Genomic DNA, 16760 nt, shown 5'->3' on the forward strand with positions numbered 1-16760 from the left:
TTCTTCATGACCTGCTAGCTTGTTAGTGGAGAACAGAGCATCAAGAGGGACGCTAGCAGACATCACACAGAGGTAATAAATCACTCCCTTGTCTCACCTGGGAGAAGACGCTAATCATCACAAACAACTAATGAGGATCAAACGCATACACACAGACCCCTTGTGATCACACAGGCGTGTCCATGCCGCTCACATAAGCTTAGACAATCACACTCGGAACACATACGTGTGGTCAAACACACCCTTGAACACATGCATACAAACAATCGTAGGGAATCACACACACACACAGATGAACAGAAACACACAGACATACACATTCTGTGCTGATGGCAGCGGAGTGTGTCCTCATTAAAAGAGAATGAGCGAGAGTAGGCAGACGGCGCTAAAAAACCCTCTGATGTACCAATGAGAATCCTAAGGAGGACCACTGATTTGAGCACACAAGGTTCACACACGCACACACACACACTGATTTGAGCACACAAGGTTCACACACGCACACACACACACACTGATTTGAGCACACAAGGTTCGCATCACGCCTTTCATGTTGTCTGCTCGACAAACAGCATTTCCAATTCAGAAGTGATTGCTGATGAGGGCGCGTGTGACATTTGTGTGTGTATGTGTGTGTGTGTGTGTGTGTGTGTGTGTGCGCACTGTAACACCACAGGAAAGCTGATAGTTCAACCATCAAACCAGAGATAAACCTCCTGACACATTCTGACTTACAGCCACTAGCCACTATCGCTGGTTTACACAGTCCATAGGGAACAGTACAGGCTCCATGAGATAAGGTATTTATAATTAAAGTTCATGGTTCAGCAAATTCAAATCTCTACTTCCCATTCATGCAGCACACATAGTTAGAGTTTATCATATCTGGTAGAGAATGACTATGACTAAATGAAATGAGAGGAGCTAGAACGATAAGGTATTACTAATTTTGTGACTCTCCCCTACTCAAAATTGCGATCCGCTGATTACCATTTTATATCAGCCTTTTCTTCCCTGTGTAGCAGACCATTTCCCCACCACTCCAGATGGTGTGCTACCAAATTAAACTGATCTCTCGACGAAGGGCAATGGTTCAGCCAGTAGCAAACAGGTGGTGGGTTTGAGCTAAAATAGACCATTTATTAAGAAGGATGGCCAGTTCAGGTCTAAATATGTGTGTGTGTTTGTGTGTGTGTGTTTACATTTTAAACGTTTCTATACAATGAAAATTCCGTTAGTATTCAGTTACTTGGGTACTTGGTCTTGTATGAGTGTACTCTGACCCACCCATGGCGTTTTGAAAGGTATCGGACATTTTGAACAGTTTGGAGACTTGGTCTTCCTGAAAACTTAAAACTCCTTCTTCTCCTGCAATCTAATACTGTTATGTTAATTATGATATAAAATAATACCACGCTGGTGCTTTTATTACTCTACAAAAAAGGGTTTGCGCAGCGAAAATACAAGATTTATGTGTGTTTGAGTGTACTGTACATCTGCATGTGTGCGTCAGACAGACTCACCTGCGCGTGCTGCGATGAGGTGTGTGGTGCACTCTGGGTCTTTGATGCAGAGCACCAGGGTCTTGGCCACGCACGCCCCCAGTGCCTTGGCGTGGTAGAACTCGCGCGTTCGCTCCATGGGATAGTTAGTGGGGTAGAGGCCGCTGAATACCACCGTGGTGCCCGCCAGCACTCGGCCCTTCAGCTCGGGCACAATCCGCCGCATGTCGGGCGGCTCGGTCCTGGCGGTGGTGGAGGGAGCAGCGGAAGAGTTAGCGATCTTGCCTTCGTGCAAGTAAGAGTCGTAGCGGTCGTAGTACTCGTGGTGGACCCTCGTCAGCACTTCCTCCAAGTGGATGAGGTGGTCGTCGTGGTCGCGGTCTTCCTCCTCCTCGTCCTCTTCTTCCTCCTCCTCGTCATCCTCGTCCTCATCTTCGTCGTCCGCTACGTCCTCGTCGTCATCCATGGGTTCGTCAGGGTTGTGTTCCGTGCACCCCTCCCCTCCTGCTGTGGCTCTGGCTGTGTCTGTGGTGGCTGTGGCGGTGGCGGTGGCTGTTGCGGTGGCGGTGGCTGTGGCTTCGATGTGCTTTGGCTGTGTATCGTTATTGGCCTTAGTGTCTCCGTTACCCAGCTCCATTGGCCCATCGTGATCACTGCCGTCTTCTTTCCTCTTTTCCACGCTCCTGTCATCGCCCTCTTCCCTGCTGCCCGACGCTTCTCCTTCCTCGCTCTTACTCGTGGACTGGGTTGGGGGCGGGATTGTGGCTTTACAATCTGATTGGCTGTCGTCACTGTCACTGGACAGGTTGAAATCCAGGTCGTTCGACCCTGTGTGACTCTGCACATTCTCTACGCTGACGCTCTGCTCTGACGACTTTGGTTCCGACTTCTGCTCTGGTGGCTTCGGTTCCAACTTCTGCTCTGACGGCCTTGGTTCCGACTTCTGCTCTGCAGGCTTTGGTTCCGACTTCTGCTCTGGCGGATTCGGTTCCGACTTCTCCTCTGGCGGATTCGGTTCCGACTTCTGCTCTTCCGACTTCGGTTCCGACTTCTGCTCTTCCGACTTCGGTTCCGACTTCTGCTCTTCCGACTTCGGTTCCGACTTCGGTTTCGACTTCGGTTCCTCTCCCGTCCGCTGGGCCTCCTGTGTGCTGCTGCTGGTGTTCTCTTCTGTCTCCTCCTTGTTCGCTGTCGTATTCCCTTTGTCGCTGACCCGTGATGTGGCCTCGCCCTCCGCCTGTCCCGCCCCTTCCTTGTCGGGGTGGGTCCTCTCATTGGTTGTGGCTCCCTGAGTGGCGGGGGCCGGTGGTTGTGCGTGCCGCTCCCGCACTCGTTTCCTGAGGCCGTTGCTCTGTTCCTCGGACGCTGTGGAGGGGTCTGAGGGTTCACTGGTGTCCGCTGCCCTGCTGGCCTGAGCGCCTGATGGGTAGAATTACTGTTAAATAACAACACATCATCTCATACACAGTGTATATGTGGCATACATGAGCAAGTGTGTCTGTGTGTGTGTGTGTGTGTGTGAGAGACAGCCCTTGTCAAAGAGAGACTGAGTGTAAGTCTGTAAGCAAGAGTGTGTCTGAAAGAGGATCAAAGGAAGAGAAAGAGAGTGGGAGAGAGAGACCGAGTGTGCATGTGTCTGTTGGCATGACAGAAAGACAGAATGTGCTGGTAAGTATGGGTGACAGAATCTGGTGTGTGTGTGTGTGTGTGTGTGTGTGTGTGTGTAAACGGTTGTGAAATACATTTAATTGGACCACTCAGAGCTGCAAAGAGAGAGAGAGAAATAAAGAGAGAGAGAGAGAGAGAACAAGAGAGAGAGAGAGAGGAATGGAGAAAGAAGGGAAAGTGATGAAAAGACTCACATGACTAACATGCTCTCTGTCTGAGCCTGTGTGTGTGTGTGTGTGTGTGTGTGTGTGTGTGTGTGTGTGTGTGTGTGTGTGTGTGTATTTGTATGTGTGTGTGCATGCGTGCATGTGTGAAGTATGTTTTACGCTGAAGATAACGTGCACTTCATCACTATGTCTGAAAGACCTTCGGCTGCTGCTATCAGAGCAGAGTGTGAGCTCGGAGCTCCAGTTCGGCTGAATAATACATGAACTACCTGCTTATTAAAACACTCACACAAGAGGTCAGGGACCTCTCCCTCTCTATCTCTCATTTCAGAGACCTTCATGTAGCATCACAGTCAATTCTGCATTCCTCCCCCCATTTAACCACAATTCCTTTTACTCTGTGAATGAACACATTCCCCAGTGGCTTCACATGTATGGCTCTTCATCTACATCCCATATACACTCACTGGGGCCCCCTGGTGGAGGAACGTGATGTTTGCTAATCCTAATAGCTGAGTAAAGAGAGCAAAAGCCTTTGCAACTTCACGCAACCACTGGAGAAAAAGTTTTCTATATTTCCGGGAGGCCTTGATTTTTAATTGCCTGGACTTCTACATCCTTGAACTAGCTCGTCGGCAACTCGAGGGCTTTTCAGCAGCTTCAAGGCATGTGGGAGCCTGGCGCCTCCTCACGCTCTCCTGAGTACAGAGAGGCGGACAAACACAGGCTCTCTCTCCTCAGACAGAGAGGCGGACATACATGGGCTATCTCTCCTCAGACAGAGTTGGGGACATACACGGGCTCTCTCTCCCTCACATTCTCCACTTGTACCTCAGCTCTCCTCTCTGCTGCCCTCTCACACAGCATGCGATGCTCTCCAGCTGCTGAAGGGTCTTCACATGAGTATGTGTGCCATTGTTTGGACTGTGCCCACGGACAGTTCTGTGTATGTCGAACATCGGAAGACAGACAGGTGTGAGTGCAAGGGTTGTGTGATTTCCGATCACGTACCTTTGCGGGCTGCCTCCCGGGAACCCGGTGGCGCGTTGATGTCCCCCGTGCCCTGGAAGTAGATGTACTTCTTCACCGTCACCAGGTTGGGGGCAAACTTCCACACGTCCTCCCGGTCGTCGATGATGCACACCATGGAGTCGCCCGAGGGGAACAGGTTTCTGCACGACAAGGGGGAACAACCAGGCCAACATCATTATCAGCCTAGCGCACGGATCTCATGGAACGCACAGTCAGGTAAAGCAGACCCATCCCAATCCCAAATCCCAAGGCGGAAAATAATAATAAAATGTATGCCTACCCTCAACCTACACAGAAAGTCATTATCCAGAGAGAAATGGATTTGGGCCAGATCTTGCGTGGACTGAATTAGTATTTGCGTCTTCCAGAGGAATCCATTATTGGCTAGTTGCTGGGTAAATGCCATATGACTGCCATATGATATTACTAAGAGGTAATTCTGCGTGCCTTCTACACATGACATCAGACGTCACCAAGCGTCTTCTTCAAAACTGGTCAAAATGGCCTTTCGTACCCCGACCTACAAAAGGGCACACAGGGCAACTCAAGCCCTCCCTCGGGCAAATTACAAGAGCCCAGTCAGATCTCGGCTTTGTCAAGACTTTAAAAGGCAAAAAAAGAACATCGATCGTGAACGCTCTGCTGCTCTGGGCTTTTCATCAATACCTACTGCAGACGCATAAGGACCCTTAAGCTCATGACAGTAAAACAGCTTGCAACATACATCTAAATAAATAAATAGATACAAAAATAAATGCTAAATATATGGCCAAACTGACTTTATCCTGTCTGTAATATGTGGGAAAAGATGCTGTTGATGCTCTCTTAACTAATAAGCACACCTTCTAATGATATATCAATGATAATAAATTAAGGACAACACCTCTGGCATGTCATTTTAAACTGCAGACATTGAACTGAATGCACTTATAAGCTTAGTGGCTGAATCTCCGTGGGGGATTCGCTGAAGGCCCGTGGAGGTATACCCTCGGTTTGGCCCTGAGCCCGGTTAAGCCAGGTGCCAATGTTCTACAAGTGAGCCTGCGCTCTGCTTCTCACCCCTGATGGCAACAGCACGCTCCGCTAGCCAGCGGTGCGGTCGGTCATTAGTATGCAAATAAGGCGCGGGGTGAGTGGACACTGCTCCCTGCTCAGGAGGACGGCTGAGACTGGAGGCTTTCACTCCACTTTCGTTTGGAGAGAGTCCCTTCTAATCCCAGTGCTTTTGGCTAAAGCTCTATGAGTGGATGTGAAAAATCATGTAGTGGTGGGTGCATTAAAAAAAAAAAATGTTTAACTCATGCGCGGTCAATTAAAGGGTGCAGTGTTAGGTGAGTGAGCTCAGGATTTAGCATGGAGTGGAAACTTTTGTATAAACAGGGCACAGGAGTCTTTGGGGACCTCTGAGTTTCCTCTGAGAGCGAGTGACTTATTCATAAGGGCATGGAGACACTCTCACTTGGAGCATAGACAAGCACATGCAGATGAGAAGGCAGTCCAGGGCAGAGGTGAGACAACTGCAAAGCTTTTTATTTTTTATTTTACCAGTCTGAAAAATAAAAGGCTGTGACTGACTGGAGTAAGATTGTGTGTGCTTGTGTGATTGTGTGTGTGTGTGTGGTGAATGAGGGCTGGCAGAGAATAATGATGCCACAACTTCACTACCAGAACTACTTTCTTTTCTTCTTCTTTTTCCTTCTTCTTCTTCTGCTCCAGAAGTTATTTGTGGATTCTCTGAAAAGTTTGGCATGGTCCTTGTAGGCCTCGGTGGGATCTATTTTTTCATAAGCGCCTTTCCTCCATAGATTTAGCATACCTTGCTGAGGTACCCTACATCACGATGACAACGCCGCTGAGGATGCCAACACTTAGTGGGCTCAACGGAGATGATGTGCGGGTGGCGGTTGAATAAAATCATATGGCTAATAAACTGCTATAGCAGTTGGAAGAAGTCATATCAAGATAAAGTTATATGTGGCAATATTCCATATCTAATCGTAAATAAATGATTAGCTAGGAGATCTATAGAGCAGAAATAACCTAATTTGAGCCAAACTGTAAGCCATCACAGACTGTAAACTCTGGAATCATCTGAGTAAACAGGGTCAACCGTATCGAAATAAAGCACTAGGGAAACGCAGAGACAACTCCTTGCTCAAGAGTTTAAACGATCCTCATTAGTTGTTTTTACTTCCTTGTTGTGGCAGAACACACAATATCGAAAATCACCCCCTATTGTGTATGGGAAACGTGGTTAACCTATCTACTAACAGCAGCGTGAATTCAAATATGAGAACATGGGCAAGATCACTGTGAATTATATCAAATGTTCTCCAAATAAATCCTCTGTTGGGTAAGTTATAGGCTCCATATCATAGTAATAACTTTATAGGAAGAGTGAAATTGTGACGGTACTAAACACCATGTCTTCTGAATTTCTAAATAGCACAGTATACTGTAATGCTGTGACACCACCCAGGCCTACTTCCTTGTTCTGGTTAGCTGTGGGTGTGTCTGTATGTAAGTGTGTGTGTGTGTGTGTGTGTGTGTGTGTGTGTGTGTGTGTGTGTGTGTGTTCTGGTTATCTCTGGGTGTGTCTGTATGTGAATATGTAAAATGAGCAAACCGTAAGTTTCCCGTCTTGGAGTAGGGGTCGATGCACTCGTCTCTGGACAGGATGCGGTGAGAGAAGAGTTTCTTCTCGGGATCCAGAAAACCTTGAGATGAGAACACAGTCAGGACACAGACACATCGTTTTAAAAAACAGTCAGGACACAGACACCTCATTTTAAATACAAACAAAGAAAAAGAGGAAGTTGGAATATATACAGAAGGTAGGTTAGCGGAAGGCAAACACCACCAGAACCAGTTTTCTGACGGCCTTTATGCAGGAGAGGTGGGAGGGAGAGTGTTTTCCGGGTCGGAGAGTAGCTGTACACTCTGGACCACAGCAGGGAGAGTGTGTTTCACACAGCGCCGGACAATGCAGAACTACACACTCACCATTTTGCCAAACACAAAAAACCTCCACTCCTTCCTCTGCAGGCTCAATCTCAACAAAGAACAAGCTCCTGTGTGTTTCTCCCCAGAGCTTTCAGATGCCGCACTTTCTTTCTTTCTCTCTCTCTTTCTTCCTCCTGTACTTTCCCCTGCTTTTATCACGCGGCCCAACCTCACAGAAGCCTGGCTCTTGTTAGAGAAACGGTTTCTTTCAGCCCTGCTTGCTTTCTTTTTTTGATTGAAGATGAAATTGCCTTGGTGTGTGTGTGTGTGTGTGTGTGTGTGTGTGTGTGTGTGTGTGTGTTCTACCATGTGGCAACTGGACTTTTATGGTGCTTTCAGGGAGATTCTCATTAAAAACATCAAGGGAGGCAAACAGGTTCTTGCATCTTATCCCTCCCTTTCAACGTCGACAGGCAGCTCACACAATCGGGACCCAGACAAAATGAGATTCTTTGGAGCAATACATACATTCAAAAACATGTATCTGCAGGTAAACACACACACACACATACACACACACACACACACACACACACACACACACACACAGACACACAGACACACACAAATACACAAACACACACACTCACTAAGACAGCTCTTCCTCCAAAGTACACACTTCCACCTCCAGCTGAGAAGCCGGCATCCCAACTCCACACATAAACAACCACAGACATAAAATCTGATCTGATTTTCAAATTAAGATGTTGTCCATGTGAGACTTGGACATAGATTTTGCAATAAACATCTACTGGTTATGTATGTTTTCAAATTCACTTTATTCCACCCCCTCATGATTCCTAATCACAAACTTAGGTCAGCATCACACACACACATTCATTCCGCATCAATTTGAACCCCTGAATCTGAGTCAGTTCTCTGGCCACAACCTCAATGACTACAATTAACCCCAGGGGTCACTCTCTTTCAAACACACAATACCCCCACGTCTCTGCTTGAGGAAAAATCTGATTATGTAGCCCCAGGACAACAGGGAGATACTGCCCTCTAGTGGCCACATCCACCGCATCCATCATCTCTTATGTGGTTAACTAACACATAGACATTGATGGAAAATGTGTGTGAACGTGAGTCCCAGAAGTCTCAGGACAAGCAGAGTAAAAGTGCATCAACCTTGAGTTGGAGGAGAGGTTTCCAAGTGTATTGGTGATGGAGTCCATATATGCTGGTATGTTTTAGGTTTTAGCAAAAATCTTAAATCACGACAATTTTGGTCAATATTGAGATCACGATTATTTAACACGATTACTCATTGACTTTGGAAACATCATCCATTTATTGAACTTTTTTTTCGTCTTTATTTTAATTATTTTCGCTAAACTGGATTAACAGGTGTCAAAATGATAATTAAAATGTTACTCAGCTAATGTGCATTTGTACACAGTAACGATGCATTTGGAATTGAATTACCAAACTCACCACCACGCTTGAAAGATGACAACATTTAAATGTTAAAGGGGGAAACACCGCCTCTCCGTGTCGCAATAACATATTCTCTCTCGCCTACTTATTCTCTTTCGTCAACATATTCTCTCTCGCCTACATATTCTACAAATGCAATCCGAATCGACTGCATTTTTATTTTCACAGCCTTCCGCCTGTCAGTCAGTCAGCCAGCCAATCAGGGCAGGACTACAGCATGCCATGCAGAACATGTGACTTTTATGCTTTGTATCTACACTGATCTCATACACGGCCTCTCTGGAATCCAATTGATGGAACCCCGTTGTTGCTTTAATTCTTGCATACAAGTACCTAAGAAAGTGTGACAACTGTGTAGTTGTGCCCGCGGAGGGCTGGGCATACCTGCTATGGTGTGGGCGTACAGCCTGCTGCCGAAGGTGAAGACATGGAGCTCGTAGAGCTTGGCGATCTTCTCCAGGAAGTCCTTACAGTGCGGCCGCAGACGGGTGTGGAGCATGGGCTCGCCGCGGCCCAGCTGAAAGTGGAAGATTCCCTGCAGGAGAGAGATGGACAAGCAAGCCTTAATGCAGGAGTAAAACATGGGACAGAGGAGAGGAGAATAACCTGAAACGTCCAAAAAGAACCTGGGGGAAGTCGGTCGGGAGGAGGCGAGGAAGAAGAGAGGAGAAAAGATGAAAAATAGAGAAAAAGGAATGACTAAAGAGGCTAGCTGAAAGCCCTTGTACATTGACAAGCTTCCCCGCCAAGGCAACGCAGCACTTAAAGGGTGCTTCAGTCCAAGATAATTCAGACTACATGAAAGAGCAATGGTCTCCATCCTTTTCACTGGGTGTTTGAACCATTATATCTATTCATCCAAATTGGAAAACAAGTACAGCTTCTGTTCAAAAGTTTGGAATCACTGAGAAATGTTCTTGTTTTTGAAAGAAAATCACACTTTTTTTTTCTATTAAAATAAACTACAATTGATTAGAAATAGTGTGGATACTGTACATTTTGTACATAACTATTACAGCTGCAAACAGCTGATTTTTAATACAATATCTGCAAAGGTGTAAATGGCCTGTTTTCTGCAGCCTTCAACCCTGTGTGTCCATGGCACATTATGTTAGCTAATACTAAATAATTTTTTATTTTATTATTATTATTATTATTATCATTAGTTTATATTTTTATATTATTAAATTAATGTTTAAAATGGTAATTCATCATTGGAAAACCCTTCTGCAATTATGTGTGTGCATCTGAAAACTGTTGTGTTGTCTAAGGAAGCTATAAAACGGTCCTTCTTTGAGCTACTTGAGCATCTGGAACGTCAGGATTAGTGGAATTGATTATGGTCCAACACTAGACAGAAGGAGCGATTTCTTGAGAAATGCATCAGTGTATTATTTATCTAATAAATCAAAGTTATTCCACGCAAGAAAACTGAAAACGTCTTACAAAGGTGTGCACCACATCCTTCACAGAATAGTGCAAAGCGACTCTAACCACGACACGAAGAGAAGTGGGAGGCTCCAGTGCACAACTGTGCGGGTGGATAAGAACATCAGAATCTCTGGTTTGAGAAACATATGCCTTGCAGGGCCTTTTATGAAATAGTAACCCCTAAAACAGAAGTCTCATCAGTAGCAGTGAAAAGGCCCTGGAATGCTGGTCTTCTGGGCAGAGTTTGAAAGAAAAGCCCTATTCAAGACATGCTATTGAAAGGAAAAGAGTACAATAGGCGAAACAGAAAAACACACAATAATAAATGGAAGATTCATGAAAATATGTCATAGACAGACAAATCCAAGTTGAGCCCATGTGCCCTCTAATTCATAACTATAAGCTATAGCCATGCCACAAAGGTAGGATATGAGTTTACACTGAATTGTGAAGAGTCTGAACAGGAGCTTCTTCCATATTCGCTCAACATACACTAGTGCTGTCAAACGATTAAAATATTTAATCGCGATTAATCGCATTTATGTCATAGTTAACTCAAAATTAATCGCAAATTTGTATTTATTCTAAATGTCCCTTCGTTTATTTATTTTTTCAATCATTTTATTTTTATTTTAATGCCATTATCAACATGGAAAAGTGGATTGGCTTGCTTTATGCAAATGTTTTATTTTATTGAAAACCAACATTGCCAAACAGGGCGGTACAAAATACAATTATAAAGTGCACATTTCAGGTAAACAAGGACTCAGCCTTTAGTGCAGTTAAACCATGGCTTAATATTTTCTTTTTTTCAAGTTTGCTGGGAACATAGCAGTCAGGCCTCTTATTTCAGAAACAATGAACCATAACAGTTAGGTTACCAATAAAAGGTAAGCCTACTACTTCTTTGCTTTCAGCCAGCTGCCTGTTGACATTTTCAGACAACAGTGAAGCTTGCTTCTTTTGCACAACACAACTTTTAAAAGTAAACTTTCCATTCAGAAGCTTTTTATCATCCATTTCGCCGTATCGCGCTCACCATTCACTCAAACCGTAACGTTAGCCTACTACACAGTTTGCGAGGCCAAAAAGAATGTTAATCTTAAAAAAAAAAAAAAAAACTTGCGTTAATCTCGCGATAAAATAATTAACGGCGTTAAAATGGGTTTGCGTTAACGCCGTTAATAACGCGTTAAACTGACAGCACTAGTATACACATTATTTCAAAAGGGGGATTTCTACTGCCATCAGCAGACAGTAAACTCTATTTCCTACACAGTTTGGGGGATAATCTGGCGTCATCTTGTTTACAGTTAGAACAAAGAAACCACAGAAAAAGAAAAAAAAGAGTTTGAAGACACCAGTCTACATCTTCCATGGTAGTTTCACTCTTTTTAATTTCCTTTCATTTTAAATCCAAACACACTACTTTTTTCTAAATATAATATGAACTATTTATGTATGGCAACTACTCATGCATGGTTTATTGAAGTGTATGTTCAAAGTTCAAAGTACTTTATTGTCATTGTCACAAAAACAACGAAACAGACGAGGCAGCATCAGACAGTTAAAAAAACTTAAGTTGCTGTGCACATTAACTGCCACAGCTAAATAATAATAAATAACAATTAATAAATAGATAAATAAATATCCCTGAGTAAATTATATGTAATTAATTAATAAGTATGTTCTTTTGTTTACCTCCCACTAACACCTTTTTTTGAGTCTAGTGCTGGTTTGAAAAGGCCATCAAGAGTGTGTGTGCGTGTGTGTGCGTGTGTGTGCGCGTGTGTGTGTAAAAAAATGCACAAGCATGAGTGTGTTTATGTGAGTTTATGTGTGTTTGCTGTCTTGACAGACAGGCAGAGGCAGCATTTGTTTGTGCGTGTGTGTGTGTGTGTGTGTGTGTGTGTGTGTGTGTGTGTGTGTGTGTTTGTGTACCTTGTTGGACAGACGTCGACAGTGCTGTTCGGTGGTGTGGATGAGTGTCTGGTCCAGGTCCACCATCAGCACCAGCTTCCTGTTCCTGTGCAGCCGCTGCTGGTCTTCCCGGCCCAGAAGCTCTGCTTGCTGCTCAGACAGACATGGGGGAGCACGGTCACTCACTCAGACAAGCATAGCGGAGAATCTCCATTTAGACAAACACAAGTGGTACAGTCTCAAATACAGTGAAACATAGGGCAGGATGGTAACTCGCACAGAGAGAAAGAGAGAGCACTAAAGTAATTCAAACAAGTAGCATAGTATCTGACACACAAAGCAAGAACTCATAAATATTCATAGAGATGCATAAAGTAATTGAAGTCATAGATAAAGTCATTTAGACACGGTCACAGACAATCATGGTCATTGACACTGAATCCCATATAGAAGCAATCACTTAAAGATGCGGTTACTCTCTCTCTCTCTCACTCACACACACACACACACACACACACACACACACACACACACACACACACACACACACACACACACACACACACACACATCATGAAAAACACTCTCCATGATGCATACTCATGGACTACCTCTCTTTCATTCACACACACACACAGAGAACCACTCACTCGCACTAATGACCTGAGACCCACAACCACTCTAACTTATAGACAGGCAAGGTCACTCACACAGCCAGCATCCAAGGAAGGCAGACGATCAAACCAACAATGCCTGTCTTTCACCATTGGTCATAAATGTTCATCAGACCCCTGCACTCACAGGTCTGAGTCATATACCTCTACCAGACCCTTGCCTAAAGATGGCCTCTGCACTTTCCCACAATGGCTGATGTCCCAATGTAATTCAAGAGAGAAAAAAAAACCTGCCTTTTTCCAGAGGGTTTTCTGTGCCAAACAAATGCGTGTACACAGATGAATCAGATGGACTGAGATTGTTATGATTTTCATCTTGGCGTCTACTCTGCATGCCATGTAAACGCATGACACAACAAGACTACACCCTTTGGGTTAGGGGTGGGGAAAAAAATCGATTCTTCGATTTCTCTCGATTCTCTCTAGAACGATTCTGTCTCGATTCAGAAAAGTTCATAATCGATTTTTTAATAAAAAAAAAATTTAAAAAAATTAATCTTTTTTTTTTTTTTTTTTTTTACACATTCATTTTGTGTTGAAATGCAAGCTGCATCGATTATTGCATTGTTCATAGAAATTCATAATTGTGATAAGGAAAACCTTTTTCTCTAATAAAAAAGAGAAGGTAATTCATCTGTTGATTTTCTTTAATTATCAAACACAAAGTAGGAAGTGATTTGAGACTCTGAGTAGCTAACTCAAATGTTTTAAAAATCGAGATGCATCGATAATCGTTTTATCGATTTAGAATTGATAATCGGGATTAGAATCGATAATCGGTTTAGAATCGAATCGTTGACCTCTGAATCGGAATCGAATCGAATCGTGAGGTGCCAAGAGATTCCCACCCCTACTTTGGGTATTAATTACACAACACTAAGATTCTTCCATAATACATCCCACCACACCAGACAAGCAAAGCACTGCCCGCTATATTAACACAGAACAGCTACACGCACAGGACCTGTGAGTACTCTGCACAGTCCAATCATCACAGCTGACACAGAAGGATCGCAGTACTGACCTCTGAGCTGACCATCAACTCTGGAACGCTGTGCACCATGGAAACGTTTGCCGTAGAGAGGGGCGCTTGCTGTTTCCCATTGTTGTTTTGCATCCTGGAGGAGGAGAAGTGATCAGACATGAAAAAAAAACAAGTGGTGAAGAGGTTGAATGATTCTTGCGTGACAGACGAATGAACAACACAGAAAGATTTCTCACAATATGGCAGCTGTGTGAAAGCACAGACAATATAAGCAAACACGTACATAAATGCTTTGAGTGCTTTGACAGTTTTTTTGTACACTCTTTCTGTCATACTTGGCAAACAACCCTTCAAGAACTCTACTTAACAGCAAAGGATACTAGGACTATGTACAACCGTTACAAGACAAGTCGCACATAGAATACACTGTATGAAAATTGGGCTATGTGCACACAATACAATCTAGTTAGGCCCTTGAAATATTCAAAGAAGAGAGGTTATTATGCTATGCCTAGAGGAACAACATATGGAACTTTTTGTGTAAGAAAAGTACTTACTGTGCAAGATCTTTCCCACATTCGGCACACAGGCCCTTCATCACAATGGGATGACTGCATTCTTCTATACGTGCAATGAGCCCGCTGAGTGTGTGTATGTGAGAGAGTGAGAGAGAGAAACAAGGAGAGATGCAAAGGCACAGTGAATTTAAGAGCTGCACGTTATAACACTTGACAAAAGAGTCAGCGTCATTAACAAACAATAGAGCCTTCTAGCCATTCAACACGTTATACTTCAAAGACAAGTCTATTTATATTGCACATTCCGTACGCAGAGACAATTCAACGTGCTTTACATAAATACAGAATCTTGTGCCCCCTGGTGTTGATGCAAAGACTCACAAGAAAGTGATTTAAGTTTATCTTTAAACAACCTGTACCCAAACAAATCTTAATTGAAAAGAAAACAAAATGTTTCTGGCATCCAACTTACAATGCCAACACACAATTAAATCAGTCAGTAATTAGTGATGTTATGGTGTCAACCAACGGTATTTCTACTGAACTCTATTTAACATATAACAAAAACTCGGGAAACAGCGATGTCTGGTAAATGCAGAATGTCTGCTGGACGGTGCTCGCCGTCACAGTACCGCTAAGACGGCTATCATGCGTTCATAACTGAGCGTCAACACTGGTGCTTTCCAATCGTGTAACAATGTTGCCCTAATAAACTCACCTGGCATTGCATGTTGTTTCGCGTTTACCATTTCGTTACTTGACTGTCACTTGTAATTTTAAGTGATTAACTACAAACTAGCAAAGTAACATTAAGTTAAAGTTTCCGAATGCTCGAAGGGGGGGGGGACTCACGCGCGTCAAATCGGCGCACGTTTAGTGTAGTATAGGCTGTATCGTAAGTTAAGGTTGGAAAGACAAGTTAGCTTGCTGCTAGCGACGTATTAATGTAACTTACACATGCATGTTATCACTGACAGAATTAACAGAATATGCAATAGACCCTTGCAAAGCCTACACAGACATCATCACTTGATTCGTTCTTGACACCTTACTGACAAGTCGCTAAGGTTCTGGCGGGGCAAAAAGCAAGCTAAGCTAACCTACAAGCTAGCTAAGTATCATTATGCTAACTAGCTAACAGTTATATGCCTGGGCATGCTAGCATGTAAGGCAGCCTGGAACCAAAGTTAGTATGGGAAAATATCAAGTCCCCACATACTTTATTAGCCAACCACCCAATTAGTCTGCGTGGTTGGTCTTTGCATTATGACAGAAAAAAAATACAAAAGTTATCGTTTGCTGACTGGCGAGTATTAACCAGCAAGCTACTTACCCAGGCGATATGACCTGCCCAAGTTGACAGCACAGCTCCTTCACTACTCCTGCACGATCCGATTTCACCTTCTTCTCAGGCAGCCTGTTTGTCTGTTCCCGTGTTTCTAATTCAGACCCTTCCACCGGTCGAATAGGGGCGCACAGTGCAAGCACAGAATCTACATTGACAAAAGATCCGGGTTTAACTTTCCACTCCAGTAACCGCAAAGGACAGGCTCCTGTTGGGCAGCGGATCTCCGTCATTCGCATCGTGGGGCCCTGTGAAGCTGCTGCACCACCGCCGCCAGAGTCTGCAGGGTCCTCCATCTGCTTTGCAGTCTAAATCCCCTTAAACTTCAGTCAGCGGGGAATTCGAAACCAAGTTGTAAATCCCCACATAAAAAGTAAAGCAGAAAATGATTCAAATAGGCCACCTCGGTATACAGAGAAAACAGCAGTCCTGGTAAGTGGAGGACTACAGCTTTAGCACTCTTCGATGTAGGATGGACAGGGGTTCAGGTTCGTTCGCTCTTCCCGCCCGTAAACAGGAAACACAAGTGCGCGGCGAGAGCAGGGTCCTACAGCTTCCGGGAGACTTTGAATTAGTTAAAGGTCCCGTTAAAATGTTTCTTTTTTCAGTGGACTTTGGTACTGTGTGACTATTGCAAGACACTGAGAATTTTCTTGAGACTAGCTTAGCGTATTAATGGCAATACACTTCCATTTAAGGCACAACTCTGCCTAGTCTATAATATGTCAATTTACTTCATCGGCCATTGAAGGTGATTGCTGTGGCCCAAGGCAAGGCAACTTTATTTATATAGCGCATTTCATGCACATGTGCAACTCAATGTGCTTTACATATACAATAACAGGAAACACAATAAAGAATTAAAATAAAGTTAATAAATACAATAAAAAAAATAAAAAATAAGAGTAGTGAAACAAGTAAAAAGAAGTTGATAAACGCCCAAGGAAGACAAACTAACCTATTTCATGATTCGTGGGAGACCCTCGTTCCTTCGTAATCTTAAATAGCCCGCTAAGTCATTAGGGAAACACAGAATGAATAGTCAGAATAGTAGCCTAGGAATTTTGGACTT

At 43.9% G+C, this 16760-nt stretch overlaps 1 protein-coding gene across 3 annotated transcripts in view; it reads right to left on the reverse strand.

Annotated features, from left to right (window-relative positions):
* Positions 1–16708, reverse strand: part of ctdp1 (CTD (carboxy-terminal domain, RNA polymerase II, polypeptide A) phosphatase, subunit 1) — a 94091-nt gene extending 77383 nt beyond the window's left edge. Inside the window, exons 1-9 of one of the 3 annotated variants that reach the window (XM_031586706.2) lie at positions 15677–16694; positions 14383–14466; positions 13865–13958; positions 12188–12316; positions 9200–9350; positions 6996–7086; positions 4349–4509; positions 2606–2921; positions 1524–2566 (exon numbers count right to left, since the gene is read on the reverse strand). In XM_031586706.2, the coding sequence (XP_031442566.1) occupies positions 1524–2566; positions 2606–2921; positions 4349–4509; positions 6996–7086; positions 9200–9350; positions 12188–12316; positions 13865–13958; positions 14383–14466; positions 15677–15984 (2377 nt within the window). In that variant the 5' untranslated portion in view covers positions 15985–16694. Of the gene's footprint in view, positions 1–1523; positions 2922–4348; positions 4510–6995; positions 7087–9199; positions 9351–12187; positions 12317–13864; positions 13959–14382; positions 14467–15676 lie in introns of all 3 variants that reach the window. The other 2 variants (XM_012832921.3, XM_031586707.2) reach the window with 2 other exon arrangements.
* Positions 16709–16760: the final 52 nt, after the last annotated feature.

The sequence above is a fragment of the Clupea harengus genome, chromosome 19 (genome assembly GCF_900700415.2).
Source record: "Clupea harengus chromosome 19, Ch_v2.0.2, whole genome shotgun sequence".
In the NCBI taxonomy this organism is placed as follows: domain Eukaryota; kingdom Metazoa; phylum Chordata; class Actinopteri; order Clupeiformes; family Clupeidae; genus Clupea; species Clupea harengus.